General features: G+C 36.8%; 1 protein-coding gene across 50 annotated transcripts in view; it reads left to right on the top strand.

Annotated features, from left to right (window-relative positions):
* Window positions 1-13,813, top strand: part of LOC122491369 (ABI family member 3 binding protein) — a 264,385-nt gene that overhangs the window by 152,761 nt on the left and 97,811 nt on the right. For 42 of the 50 annotated variants that reach the window (XM_043594021.1, XM_043594023.1, XM_043594020.1 and 39 more), the window contains 12 exons: window positions 168-248; window positions 680-727; window positions 1,801-1,863; window positions 1,980-2,054; window positions 2,744-2,791; window positions 4,284-4,343; window positions 5,159-5,248; window positions 7,632-7,712; window positions 8,863-8,922; window positions 9,770-9,853; window positions 11,088-11,147; window positions 13,754-13,813. In XM_043594021.1, coding sequence (XP_043449956.1) covers window positions 168-248; window positions 680-727; window positions 1,801-1,863; window positions 1,980-2,054; window positions 2,744-2,791; window positions 4,284-4,343; window positions 5,159-5,248; window positions 7,632-7,712; window positions 8,863-8,922; window positions 9,770-9,853; window positions 11,088-11,147; window positions 13,754-13,813 — 810 coding nt within the window. The remainder of the gene's footprint in view (window positions 1-167; window positions 249-679; window positions 728-1,800; window positions 1,864-1,979; window positions 2,055-2,743; window positions 2,792-4,283; window positions 4,344-5,158; window positions 5,249-7,631; window positions 7,713-8,862; window positions 8,923-9,769; window positions 9,854-11,087; window positions 11,148-13,753) is intronic. The other 8 variants (XM_043594028.1, XM_043594026.1, XM_043594010.1 and 5 more) reach the window with 4 other exon arrangements.

Here is a 13,813-nt window from a genome sequence, read left to right as displayed (position 1 = left end):
AAGACCTCAGTTAACTGGGTAAATGATGATAGAAAGTTGCAAAACAGAAGAATATCTACTCATAATAAACCAAAGGACTTAAATGTGCTTCTAAGATACATGTAGTATTGATTGTCAGTTTTTTGAGCTACTGCTTCTATATTAACTAGCTAATTGTCTTTCTTCAGCTTCACCAAAGACCAAACGACCAGGTCGTCGCCCCCGCCCTAAAACCACACCTAGTCCAGATGTGCCCAAGTCCAAACCTGGTAAATGTGATGCTGAGGGTTCCAGTTAACATAGAAAATGGAATATATAGTAGCTTCTGATAAAGTAGCTACCTATTACCTAAATAGCTGGACTTTAAGAACCAGTATAGTTGACTTTCATATTTAAGCATCTGTACATTCTATACTTACCGTATATTTTTATTTATTTGTAACTATTAGGTACACACACAGTCAGCTGGCCCACTAAATGGATTATTAAAGTAGGGCACCCTAAAAGTTTGTCTTAGGATGCATATTTATGGCAGATGAGGTGTGGGAAAGGAAGGGGAAGAGGGGTAAATGGGAAGAGTGAAAGGGAAAATCACATTCCCTTTCTTAGGGATGAGGAGTTTAAGAGTGGGGATTAATGTTTCCTTCCTCGAGATGCTGCTTCTTGATATAATTAGTATTCTTGCCTTTTGCTTCCATAGCTCTGGAACCTGCTACGGTACAACCGGAGCTCTTGGTGCCCACAGTCGGTAATTCTCCTCTCCTCCAGTTGCTTTCACGGAATGTCACTTTGGCTCTTCTTATTCTCCACCAGGCATGACTGCAGGGCCACTGCACCATCACAGTTTCATTCCATGCTTTTCCTCATGTTTTCTCTCTGGGTCTGAAGAGCCTGAAGATAGGAGACTTCTTCTAGAAGAATCCTACCTGTGTGCTTCTTTAAGGAAGGTCTGTGGCCTTGGACACAACTTCCTGCTTCTCCACAAACTCTTTGTCTCTCTATGTCCTTCTGTTGAGAAAACCTCCACTTCTTCTCAGACAGGGACTTCCCTGCTCATCCTGGGCTTGGCAAATGGCAAGATTTTGTTCTGGTGCCATAATTGTCATTTCATTGCTTTACTCATTCCACTTGTAAGACTTTTGCCCTCTTAAAAAGCTGCATGAAATACTGGCTTCTTCAGCTTTCTGTTTCTTGCAGAATTTTTGTGAGTATATTTTGATAACTAGAAGCATAAACACTATTTTTGGTCTAGGGTCCAATATAAAATTAGTGTGGTCTTTGTAACTTAAGAACATTATAAGTCCCAAACTTGTTTTATTGTTTTTGGTACTAATGCTGTTTGACTGTTGTTAGTTCAATACAATTTCTCAGCATTCACAAAAACTGTGCTTTACTTTGGAAAATTCCAGAACTCTGTAGCCATGTAAACTTCTGTATAATTTAAAGTGTGTATGGATTATTTCCCAGGTCTCCTACTAAACAAGATTCAAATTTCTACACTACTACTTTTATGCTTTAAAAAACCTTACAATTAAGAAATACAACTATTATACTTGTGATCTCTGAAATTATAAAGAAAAAAGTCTTACTGTAGTTCTCATTACTTTGCTCAAAGGCACATTTTGAACATTTCCTAAAGATTTTTCCTTTTGGAAAAATTGGTACAAATGGACATATTTCCCATCCTTCATACACCCCAGGAATTAATTTTATTGTATATTCAGTGAATTTATATAGTGTTTTTGCTCAAGTGTATGTGTCTTTAATTATGATAGTTACAGCCATGATCATTATGCTAATTTTTAATACCTTTTTCTTTAGCATCAAAACCATCCAAAAGACCTAAAACCACACATAGACCAGATGCACCTCAAATCCAGCCTGGTAATCACTACTTTCACTGCCTTGATCTAAAACTAGGAAAATGGTGTGTAAGTAACATTAATCTTGATAATCACAGCCCTGCTATGACACTAATTATAGCACCTTTTTCTCTTCAGATTCAAAACCACCAAAGCAATTACTTCCTAAACCCCAAACCACAGAACAACCAGATATGCCACCAACTAAACCCGGTAAACATAATTTCTAGTGCTTTAGTTTAAGAAGTTTATTCTGGGGAATGTTGTTGAAAATATTTATAATTTGTTATACCATATAAAGCATAAATACCCAATATTATGATTTGACTCATTATCTTTTCAAAGTAACCATACCAGTTAAATGAACAATCAATGTGTAAGAAGTTAGTTTTACATCTGATAGTCTGACAGATTACATTTTCTTAACATTTTTAGGCTCTGTTTTATGAATTTGGGTATGTGATGAACAGAAGCCTGGTTTTTCTGTATCTGGAACATAGTTGGAAGTGATTTTAGCATTCACCACTAGATAGGACCAGGAAGGCTGACAATGTGTTCTTGTTTTAAAGGCATGTAATCAAGGATTGGCTTCGTCTAAAATACCTTGATGGCATTTTAAACAGTAACTATTAACTAAGTGATTTCCTACCAAATAAGAAGATTTTTATATAACAGTACTAAAAATTCAACTGTTTTGCAATTGAGATTTTCTCCTAAGTTTCCAATTAGTATAAAATTCTAATTTAGTAAGAGAGTATCTCATAATAAATAAAGTTATGAAGAAAGCAATTTATATCAACTTAGAATAAACCAGGTTCTGTATCCTATGAATTAAGCATCAGGGAGCACCTAAAACTTTAGATTTCTTTACTTTTATTATATCTGTTTATTTTTCATGATAGTCTTTGATCCTGCTACATTTGAGACTGAAGCTCCCTCCACAACCATAGGTAATGATGTCTTCCTTCTTGGTCAGTGTTTCTCTGGGCCTCTCCCTCTCATGTCAGTGGCTGTATTCTCTTATGTAAACAATTGTAATTCATCATTTTTTCATTCATTTCCACAAACTGTTGATTGTTTTTAACGGGCAACTTTCAACATCATAAGGCATTCTTACTTCTGCTCAGTTTATAATCCCTGTATGTCATTCTTCCTTTGATCCCCTTCAAAGACATTCAGATTGCTGGCAGCACTTGATGCTGTCAAGGGTCACTGGGGCTGAGAGACCATCCATCCTGCAAACCAGGAAATCTTTGAGAGTTCTGCTTTCATGTGTGTATAATTTATGGTTATGGGAGAGGAGCAGTTAACAATGTGGTTGGGGCTTGAGGCGATACATAATTGTCTCTTTCTTGCAAAAGTCCTTTCCTCTTTGATTCCATGCTATCCAAATACACCTGAACATTTGTTGACCAATTCATCTTGTCATCATGACGAATTCATACACCTGTTGACAAATTCATCTTGTGCTGATTTCCAAGCAAAATACCAATTCCCTTTTTCGTTTGAAGGCAACCCGTTTTGAATATTGCTTCATCCTGTTGTCCTCGCCTTCTACATCTCTTCTGTAGGCACAGGTTTCCATTAATTCAGAAGAGTTTGTCAGATGTGGCTTCAAGCAACTCTGCAGTGATGTCTTAGCAAAAGGGAATCTCTATATAAGTGCTTACAGCGTGTTCATGATAAGATGTTTATGTTACATTTAGTCTTCTGGACTTAATGACAAATAGAGATGGTAATTTAAATCCAAGGAGTTATAAATCACAATTTCACATGTATGCATAATTCGATCATTTTAGAATGTTACAGAATTATAGGAATCCTGTTTATAGAGCCAAAAAGTCAAATTATTACTCTTGAGATTTTTTTCTTAATCATTTCTATTGCTTGTTTGAATACTCATCTCCTAATTATTCATTTAACATAAGTGAATAAAAAAGGAGAAATAGAGAAAGAGTACCCCATTTCACATGGAGAAAAGGCACAAGTTTATGTTTTGCATAACTGTCACACGTCTCCAATAAACAGACTAATTGAGAATATTTTTAAAAATTCTCCTCACTACCACAATTCTTCAAAACAAATAACAGTTGCAGTGAAAGCCTTCGAAATACTAACAGAAGCTTTTGCAGTTTTTCAGAGTAATTTAAAATACATAGTAGCCAACTGACATGTTTTTGGAGCCAAGTTTCCAATATAGTTGGAGTCAAATAATTAAATACAGGAAAAAGCTTTCCATTGGCCTCATAGGGATGCAGAATACAAGAGGTATGTCTTTTTTTGTGAGTTGTATGAATGCCAGAGTACAGCCAAATACCATTTTAACAGCTTTCAGAAATGCTTTCAAAACATTACAGGGTAGAAAATACATTTTGAAGATAATTTTCTTTCCTTTTCTACATTTCTTAAATCTCCATTGTTTATTGTATTGCTTTTGGCCAGTTCCTGCTACAGACCTTGAACCCGTAACTCTGAGAACTGAAGCTCCCAGGACAACATTGGGTAATGACTTTTTATGTCCTTAACCAAGTGCATTTTCCACTTGTCCAGTCTATTTCATTACTATCTTGGTCAAGTGGTGTTCTTTTTCTAAGATTTTCTCATTGCCCTCTCTTATCACTCAACTATATTCTTCATTTTGAATATTGAAGATGTTTAATATCAGTTTTGTGGTTAGTCACTTGGTTAAACCTGTATGCAGCTGGTACACGGCATCTGTCTTCCATATTATCCAGCTTTATTAGTGCTTTACAGAATCTGTGATTCTGCCCCATGTTCTGTGGTAAAGCTAAATTTCAAATACAATTAGGAGTGGCTGCTCCATAAACATCAATGTTAATTCTATGGACATCAACCGAAAGTTGTTTTAAGATAGGGCATTTTTATGGTTTACCAATGATTTTAAGAAGTTAAATTTGTTTATTCTAATGTTTAATGGGATGTATGTCTAAGCCAAATAATTTCTAAATATGATCTCACAAAAGCAGGTGAGCCTGGGTCCATCTCCGATATGGACATGCTGTGTTTCTGGTTTCCCTGGAGTCAGGATCCTTATTGAAAATCTGATGCCAATAATAATAAGCTTTTCAGATTATTAGAATAATGTTATATAATCCTTCTCAGAGAACTGTCAGTGGACAACTCCCCCCCCCCCCCAATTTTTTTTTGCATACAGATGACAAAATTCCAAAACAAAAGAGACAAATTTATTAAGACTTAGGAAATTTAGCCAAATTTTACAAAATCTAGAGCTGTGTATCATCCTTTCTTGAGTTTCTGGAGTCATAAGACAACATTAACCAGTTTCCTTCCTCCAGCTCCAAAAACAACACAACGGACAAGAACACGTCGTCCACGTCCAAAACATAAAACCACACAGAGCCCAGCGGTATCTCAGACTAAACTAGGTAAATATGTGGTTCCTGGTACCTGTGGAACCCCTTGGATGTGATACGTGCATGACAGTTTAACTTGCCACCTAATAGCTCTGGTGACCCTTCATTGTGAAGGCCGAAGTCACAAGAGCGCTAGTTAATAATTATGACTGCCTTGTGCTGCTTGGTATCTTCTTGGTACCTTTGTATTTTATTTGCTTTCTCTGAAAAATTATATTTTTCTCTTTGATTCTGGTTTATCAAAAACTTAGTTAAGTAACTAGCATATTTAGTTCACTTAGTCACACATTTTTCTAAGTGTTCCATTAGCCTCTGTGAAAAATAGTTCAGAAGTAACAAATCACTTGGCTGAGGAAGGAAGTTTCTTATGTAGAAACTGTTCACTAATGGATGTAAAGGAATATGGGCAGAAGCAATATATCTACTGGGCTTTACCAACTGTTAGGCACATAGTTAATTCTTAGAGAAGTGAAAGATCCGTGAGCTGGTAAGTGTAATGTGGACCTCAAAATTTATACAGTTTGTAGACCTGTTGCTGGGATAGGCAGGAATAGCATAAACAGAGGCTGGAAGATACTATATATGTGGGTGACAGCAGAAGATCGGAATTAGGAGGGCAACCTGAATGGGAGAAAGGAGGAAGACAATGTTCACTTAGCTGATTCTCAGAAATTTTGGTCAGTGATGCTACTTTTAGATGGATCCATAAAAAGGACCTTAAATGCCTGACTTTAGTGATTGGATTTAAGCCAATTGGCTACCACATACTCTCCTATCCTCCTGGGGTCAGGCCTTTTCTGTCCTGGTAGCAGAGAAATGCACTGACAAGTTTTTCAGACTGAATGACCCTCTGTATCTTGTTCTTTTATTTATCTTTGGACAGACATCTTGGTCTTCTTCCAAAGTAGACACTCAACAAAAAGCATCCTCTATTTTGGCTATTCATTATAGTATCTGCTTAAATATATCAACTATTGCATCTATAATGACCTAGGGATTTTTTCTAATAAATTATGCTTTCACATTGTTTTCTCATAATTTTTTACCATAAAATTCCTTGACAAAAGCCTAAAGATTTTTCTAAGTAGGGTTTTTATTGTTGATGTGTTATCAGATAATATTGAAAACAAGCAAAACTTAGAGCTCTGTGGAGATACTGAAGATATAACTATTTCATAAGAACAAATATCTTTGTACCTTCACCTCAGAACTTTAAAAATGTTGCTTTTTTGCTGTAGAACCAATACCACACTGGTGAAGTTCATTTTGAAGAAAGTTCAATGACTTTTCCCAAGTGTTTAACGTTTCTTTTTAAATTACTTTTGATCATTGCTTGCTAGAGACTCTGAACCCATTACTCCTGGGACATCTATAGGTAGTCATCTTTTATGTCCTTTAGCAAGTGCTTTCTCTTATTCATTGTTAAACTCATTTGTGGTGCTATGTAGACAATGATGTCATACTTTGTCATCATCCTATTACAGTATTCATTTTACAATATAAAAGGCTTTTTAAAGATTGTTTATTAAAGATTTTATTTTTTTATTTATTTTGAGAGGAAGAAATAGAGCACACACAAGCGGGGGAGAGATAGAGAGAGTATTCCAAGCAGGCTCTGTACTGTCAGCTGCCAGATGCAGGGCTCAAACTCAAGAACCATGAGATCATGACCTGAGCTGAAACAAAGATTTGGCTGCTTAAACCAATGAGCCATGCAAGTGGCCCTAAAAGGCTTTCCTTCTAACAGAAATGTGTATGGACTGAATTCAGCACCACTGTCTGCCCCATATCCCAGCTTCAAATTGTATCATGTCAATCTGAGTCTCCGCTTAAACAATACTGTTTGTTAGAGCTAAGGCCTAAATATGATAGTCTGTATATCCCTTATTTAGACCCCCAATAAGTTATCGACTATGCCATGATTTTTTCAGGCATATTTTTTCTGTATTGCAAGTTCTGTCTAACTTTTTTTCACTTGGTAGATGTTTCAGCAAGTTTTGTATGCTTATTCTAGTAAATGACCAAGTGGAATATTTGCCCGAGCCTAGTTATTTTAAATTATAATTAGAACTGAATACTGTAGTGTGGTTTGAACTCTCACCCCATCATATTTTAGGAGCAATTTGTAACCAGTTTTTGGATTAGGGACACTTTCAAAGAAGTGATAGTTCTTAATCTTCTTTTCTTAAACATAATTATATTGTAATTTTTAATCTTGGGAGAACTCAATTAAAAAGGAAACCTCTTAACATACTAAAGGAGAAAACATCAAACCAAAGTAACAGTTTTCTCCACTCAAAGAAACTCTGACAAATTTTAGAAAGATTAGTATATCATCTTAATCAGAGTTTATGAGCTATCAACACTATATTAATCCTAAATTTTCTTCCTTCAGCTACAACAACAAAGAGACCTCGTCGTCCACGCCCCAAAACTAAAACCACACCCCATCCAGAAGTACCTCAGACCAAACTGGGTAAATATGTGATTTCTGGTTTAAGGAATCCTAGCAGTCTACCCCAGTTGGGATCCTAAATTCTATGCACATAGTTGGCACATGTTCTATATATCTCTCAAGAGTAAAAGCTGCTGGTTAGTGAGCAGAACTTGAGATACCTGAGTATCTCGTGCTTCCTGTGTAGGAATCTTCTCCAGCAATGACTGTTTTATTTACTTTTCATGCTATTTGATTCCATTCATGTCTTAGGATAAAGCTTCCTCAGTATTGAACCAACACAATCAATTCAAGTGGACTTCTTTTATTAATCCCTTCATAACACCCATAACCATATTAGTAGCTATGAGATACATAAGAAGTGGGAAGTATGTTTTATCCCCTAGTATGTATTACTGTTGTAAACAAAAGCCATTCCTGCATAAACATAGAGAAAATAACATGAGGCAGCTATGTTTACGCAAGTATGTGGCTGGGGGTGGGGTGGGGGGTGGTGGTGGTGGTGGCTGTGTGTCTATATGTATAACTTCTCAGATGGTAGAAATGCTATGTAATGGGTTAATATCTGGAGCAGGACAAGGATCAGGATATTAGAAAGAAACTAGTACAGAGTTTGGGTGAGTGAGTGGGTAAAGGAACAAAGTCTGACAAGCAGAGAATATCTGAAGCTGGCCTCCCAGATACAGAATGATTTCTAGGTGCTCTCTTGTTGAGTGGGCCCATAGGATAACTTTAAGGGAGGCTGAGAGGTGTACTTAAGACTTTAAATTTGACCTACGGGGCTTCAGTGATCCTTCTGCACAGGATCATGCTTTTTCTGCTCTTAAAACTGAGGATACCTAGTTTAATATAATATCAAAAACAGGGGTTCTTTCTCACCTTACTGTATCAAATGCCACTCTTTTCACTAAAGACTTAGTCTCTTGGCTGGGGTAGTATCAGCTTCATTTTGGCTATGTCTGGTATGTGTGGTGAACAGACCCTAAAATGACCCTTTACTTTTCAGCCCCTCATACTTCCTGCCTCTTGGTTTTAAAGATGTGTGTAATCCATCTTTTCCCTGCCCTTTCTCCCTTAGAAGGCTTAGAAGCATTTTACTGTTAAGATGAATTTTCTGACATTTCATGCATTCACAAAAATCTCTTTGGTTTCTTTTATTGATTTTTATCAGTTCCTACCACAGTCTTTGAACCAGTTTTTCTTAGAACCGAGGCTCCAGGGACAACACTAGGTAAGGACACATTACATCCATCAGCACCTGCTTTTCCTGCTCATTTGAAACCCACTTCATCACCATCATAACCACAGCTTCTTCTGCTTCATGAGACTTCCATATCATCCTCTATTGTCTGTTCAGTTATCATTCAGTTACTTCTTTGTCATTCTGTTACTTCTTAATATACTGAGGAGAGTTAAAGCCACTCATCTGTTTTTAAAGGAGCCAAGTATGAACTTAGTCTGGTATATGCATCTGCAATTTAATGCATGTGAAAGTATGGCATCTTAATCCATGTAACCTGTTAATCACATTATTTGTTTGTGAGTTTCAAACATAGGAGGGTTGGGGTGAGAGTGTCTATCCTTGGTCTAAGCTAAGTATTGTCACAGGTGTTACAGTGTGGCATGATTCTTGTGCAGATCTAAATTCCTACAATTTTATTATGTGCATCATTTTGTGTTTTTGTTTTGTCATTTTAGGTAATGGTGTGGTCTTCTTTCAGTAAGGGGTGAAATAGAAATGAGCTCAATGATAATCAATTTAAATTATTAGTACCATCATTAGTTGAAATTCACCCTCCATCTTTCCCACCACCACTGTAACTCAGTAAAGTTTTGGAACTTTTATCATTTAGAGATACTTGTGAGAATATCCTTGATATATAAACTCATGTTTCTGTGTGACTTATGTTTTTCAGAGTAATGTAAATGATATAAAGAGGCAATTATCGAAATGGGGGCAAATATATTAAGCTGAAAGGAAAAATTTTCTGAAACTCAAGAAATTAGAAGACATATAATCCTATCCACAGCTTCTGGAACTAAGAACACTCTGTTAACCTGAGGTTTTCTTCCTTTAGCTCCCAAAGTACCTCACCAAACTCACCCTCCACATCCCAAACTTAAAACCACAAGGAGTCCTGAAGCACTTGACACTGAGCTAGGTAAATGTATATATCCTGGTTAAGCCTATCCCAGTGGGGCCCAGAGAAAGTGAAGGGGCAAGTCAAGGTAGATAATGAGAACATGGTTGGAGGGGTTTAGGTGATAGTGAATTTCTCAGGCTTGTGAATGAGAATCTGTAAATGTTTATTTGATTTCTCATTCAATTCTTCTTATTCTTGAAATGTTAAATGTGTGTAGTGGAATGAAATAGGTACAGAATGAATATATGTTTGGGTAAATGGGAAATTGTTTCTTGGTAACTACAAAGTCAAGTCCAAGTCATAAGGATCTAGGGTAGGAATTGGCATTTTCTATAAAGGGCTTGAGAGCAAATATTTGGGACTTTGTGAGTCATGTAGTTTCTGTTGAACATTTTTATTTTTTTCCTTTTTAATATTACAACACTTAAAAAATGGAAAAATCATTCTTAGCTTTACATGGAATATATTAAAATAAGCTATGGGCAAGATTTGGTCTATGGGCCATCGTTGGTCAACCGTTGATTTAAAGAATCAATAATCAGAGTAGGCCAGAATAGTTGGGAAGGACTGAGCATTGAAATCACTATAGATTTAGATGGCTGGGGACAAAGGGGATGGAGAAGTACATAAAGGAAGGACACGTGTGGAGGGCCAGTGAGGGAAGGCAGAGGCTTTTCTCACCAGTTGAAACTCTAGGGCTTCTAAGTTTGATCAGAAAGGGCATTTTTCTGAGGCTACTGTAGCTAAATGGGCCCAAAGGACCAGTTGAAAGGTATTTTTAATGTTGGCCTAAGGAGTTTGAATTCATTTAGTAATGATCAATGTTTGTATATAGTCAGGCTTTGCCTGAACATTGGACAGAGAGCTACCCTGCTATACCTCAGACTGAATGCCCGTCCCTTCTCCTGTTCTCTTAAGTATTCTGGTAGGCAAAGCTCACTGTCTCTTTCCAAAGACAAGTTCTTAGCAAGATTGATGTGGTCTATTTTGGTACATTACTTAGACTAGGATTATCAAAGAGTGAGACACTACAGGGGCACCTTACAGGGATAATTATCTACTACAAAGACCACTCCTACTATGTGATGAATTGGTACCCGCGTGTAGAGATGCCGTATCTCTCAGCTCAGAAAGCGAATAGTTTTTGCTTTGTACTCTAGACACATTAGTACTTAGGTACAATTAATTTTGCAGTTCTGAGATTGTATAAATATTTAACATTTCATTTTTGTTTTTTATTATTTTTGGTCAGTTCCTGCTATAATCTTTGAACCAGTCACTCCTATGAAAGAGACTCCAGGGACCACATTTGGTAATGCCATTTTCTGACCTTCAGCAAGAGCTTTTTCTGCTCATTGTCAAACTGATCCCACTTGTCATTCAACTACATTCTTTATGTTATGAGTTGAACATAAGGCCCAAAATGACGCTTCACTCTCTTGTTCTTAAGAGAGTCATGCCTGAATCTAGTTGGGGATATCTTTTTGCCCTGTAACTTACTTTAAAATTTTTTCATGCCACCTTCTGTTTTTGTCTTAATCTGAGTTCTCTGTTAAGGCAAATATCATATGTTCATGTGAGCATCTAATCCTGATCTGTGCTAACCAGGCTATGACAGGGAAGTTGCTTTATATATCCTTTGTAGTACTTTTTATCTGCCTGTTTGTTTTTGTTGTTGTTGTTAACTTTTGAGTAATATGTTTTTAGTGAATTGTCAATCAGATAATGTGATCAAAGACAGTAAGTTTAAATAGTAAGCCCCATCCTTAGGGTGAATCTGACTACCCCTTACTCACCACCAAGTTTAGAAATAGATGATTCTTAATCTTTTAAATGCAGTCAGGGTACTCTAGGAGAATGTGATAAAGGGGTTCATGACTGGCTCAGTTGTTGGACTGTGCAACTCTTGATCTTGGGGCTACAGGTTTGAGCCCCACATTGGGTGTAGAGAGTAAAAACAAATTTAAATATTTTTAAAATATATGATAAAAATACTAATATTGACTCTCTGCATTAATAACTTCATGTTAATGTCATTTAGACCCCCAAATATCTTCAATAACAAAGGAAGATACAGGAACATAGTAGGGGCAAATTTTTCACACTTGAAATGTATATATTTTATGAAATTCAAGAAAAATCTGTCAAGCTTTAGAAAACATTTTTTTTAACTTCATGATTTGTAGAACCATCAACTTTAAAGGTTATCTTTTTCCACCTCCAAAGACATCCCAGTGGGAATGTCATTCATAAACCAAACTTAAAACCACTCCAAGTCCTTTAAGATCTTGGGACTACACCAGATAAAAACTGAGTCCTTTGTTTCAGAAGGCTGAGCTTTCTATGAAAGCTTTGTTTCATAGCCTTACCTATTAAAAGTGTAAACCCACATAACCCTCTGATGAGGGAATCATGAAGAGTCCTTTCCTGTTCAGTGTTGGTGAGAAGTACATGTTTGGAAGATACATAATTTTCCTCTTGCTCAGGGTAGAAGGAAACATGTTTTACTTAGTCTTCAGGCTAGTGGAACACAAAAACTTTTCTTGCATAAAAAAGCCTAGAGAAGGGAAATAAGGCAGGGTGCTTTCACAAATTCAAGGTTTTTGTTGGGTACATCAAGTGCTAGACTGATTATGTAAGTTATGGAAGAAGTAAAGCATCATTCTGGGCCTCAGTAGATCAGGGAAGGAGTTTGGGTCGTGACATCACATCAGAATTTGCACAAGTGGACAGGTGAGAGAGAACAAAGAAAAAAAAATAGGACACGTTTAGAGGCCACCAGAGGGGCAGAGGTTCTGGGGCTTTGAAGCATCTGTCAAAACATTTTGTTGGTGATTCTGCATTTGGATAATACCACAGGAAGTTAAAGGGGAGGGCTTGAATGTTGCACTCAGGAGTCCAAAGTTGTTCTCATGAGCATCAGAAATCTCTTTCTACACTGGATAAAGTTTTCCCTGCACTGAGTGTGGATGGGTGCTTTACGAGTGCCACAGGCTGAGTGGGTGCCCCTTACACAGTCCTCTTGAGTACCTTTCCATAGACACAAGTCACAAAATCTTCCAAAGATGAGTTCTCAGCAAGGTCTTCATAGCTATTTTTGGTTATTTGTATAACAGCTACTTGGATATTTAGGAATTTTTTCTGCAGCCGTAATTTGATAAACATGGTAGATGTCTTCTTTATTCAACACCCACTAAAGTGCAAGTTAGTTTTCTACATGCTTTTTCAAGATGGTTAGTAAATGCCTAAAAATGTGCTAGAGTCTACCATATTAGGTTCATATAATCCGCTATCTAGTAGAACTGTTTCCCTCTTTTGCTAAACAGAGACCACAGGTAATGACTATCTCAGGAGATGTAGAAGTCCCTAACTACAGTTAAGCCAAATCTGGACAAAATAATGGGTTTTCCTTCATATTAGTTTGCTAAGTCTGCCATAACAAAAGAGACTGGGTGGCTTGAGCAATAGAAATCTATTTCTCACAGCTCTGGAGGCTGGAAATTTAAGATGAATGTATCAATAGTTTTAATATTTCCCAAGGCCTTTCTCCTTGGTTTGTAGATGGTCTCATCTTTCTGCATCCTCACATGGCCTTTCCTCTGTCTGTGAGCATCCCTTGTGTGTCTCCCTATTCTCATATGGTCATGAGTCATATTGTATTAGGGACCTGCCCTTGCAACCCCATTTAACCTTCATTGTCTCTTCAAAGTTCCTATCTCCAAATACAGTGACATTTGGGAGTTAAGGCTTCAACATAAATATTTGGGAGAAACACAGTACACTCCACATACCCTCCATCTATAAATAAAAATAATAATTCTAGAGGCAATGTTGCACTGGAAAAATACATTTTGAAGTGGATGTTGTAGCTCTTTATACATCTTTAAAAAACTTCTTTTGCTTATTTTATTACTTCAGTTCCTGTTACAGATCTTGAACCTGTTACTGTTAGAACTGAGACATCTGGGACAACATTAG

The sequence above is a fragment of the Prionailurus bengalensis genome, chromosome C2, assembly GCF_016509475.1.
Source record: "Prionailurus bengalensis isolate Pbe53 chromosome C2, Fcat_Pben_1.1_paternal_pri, whole genome shotgun sequence".
Classification (NCBI taxonomy): domain Eukaryota; kingdom Metazoa; phylum Chordata; class Mammalia; order Carnivora; family Felidae; genus Prionailurus; species Prionailurus bengalensis.
Note: the sequence above shows the minus strand (reverse complement) of the source record. Positions and strands in the feature narration are given on the sequence as shown.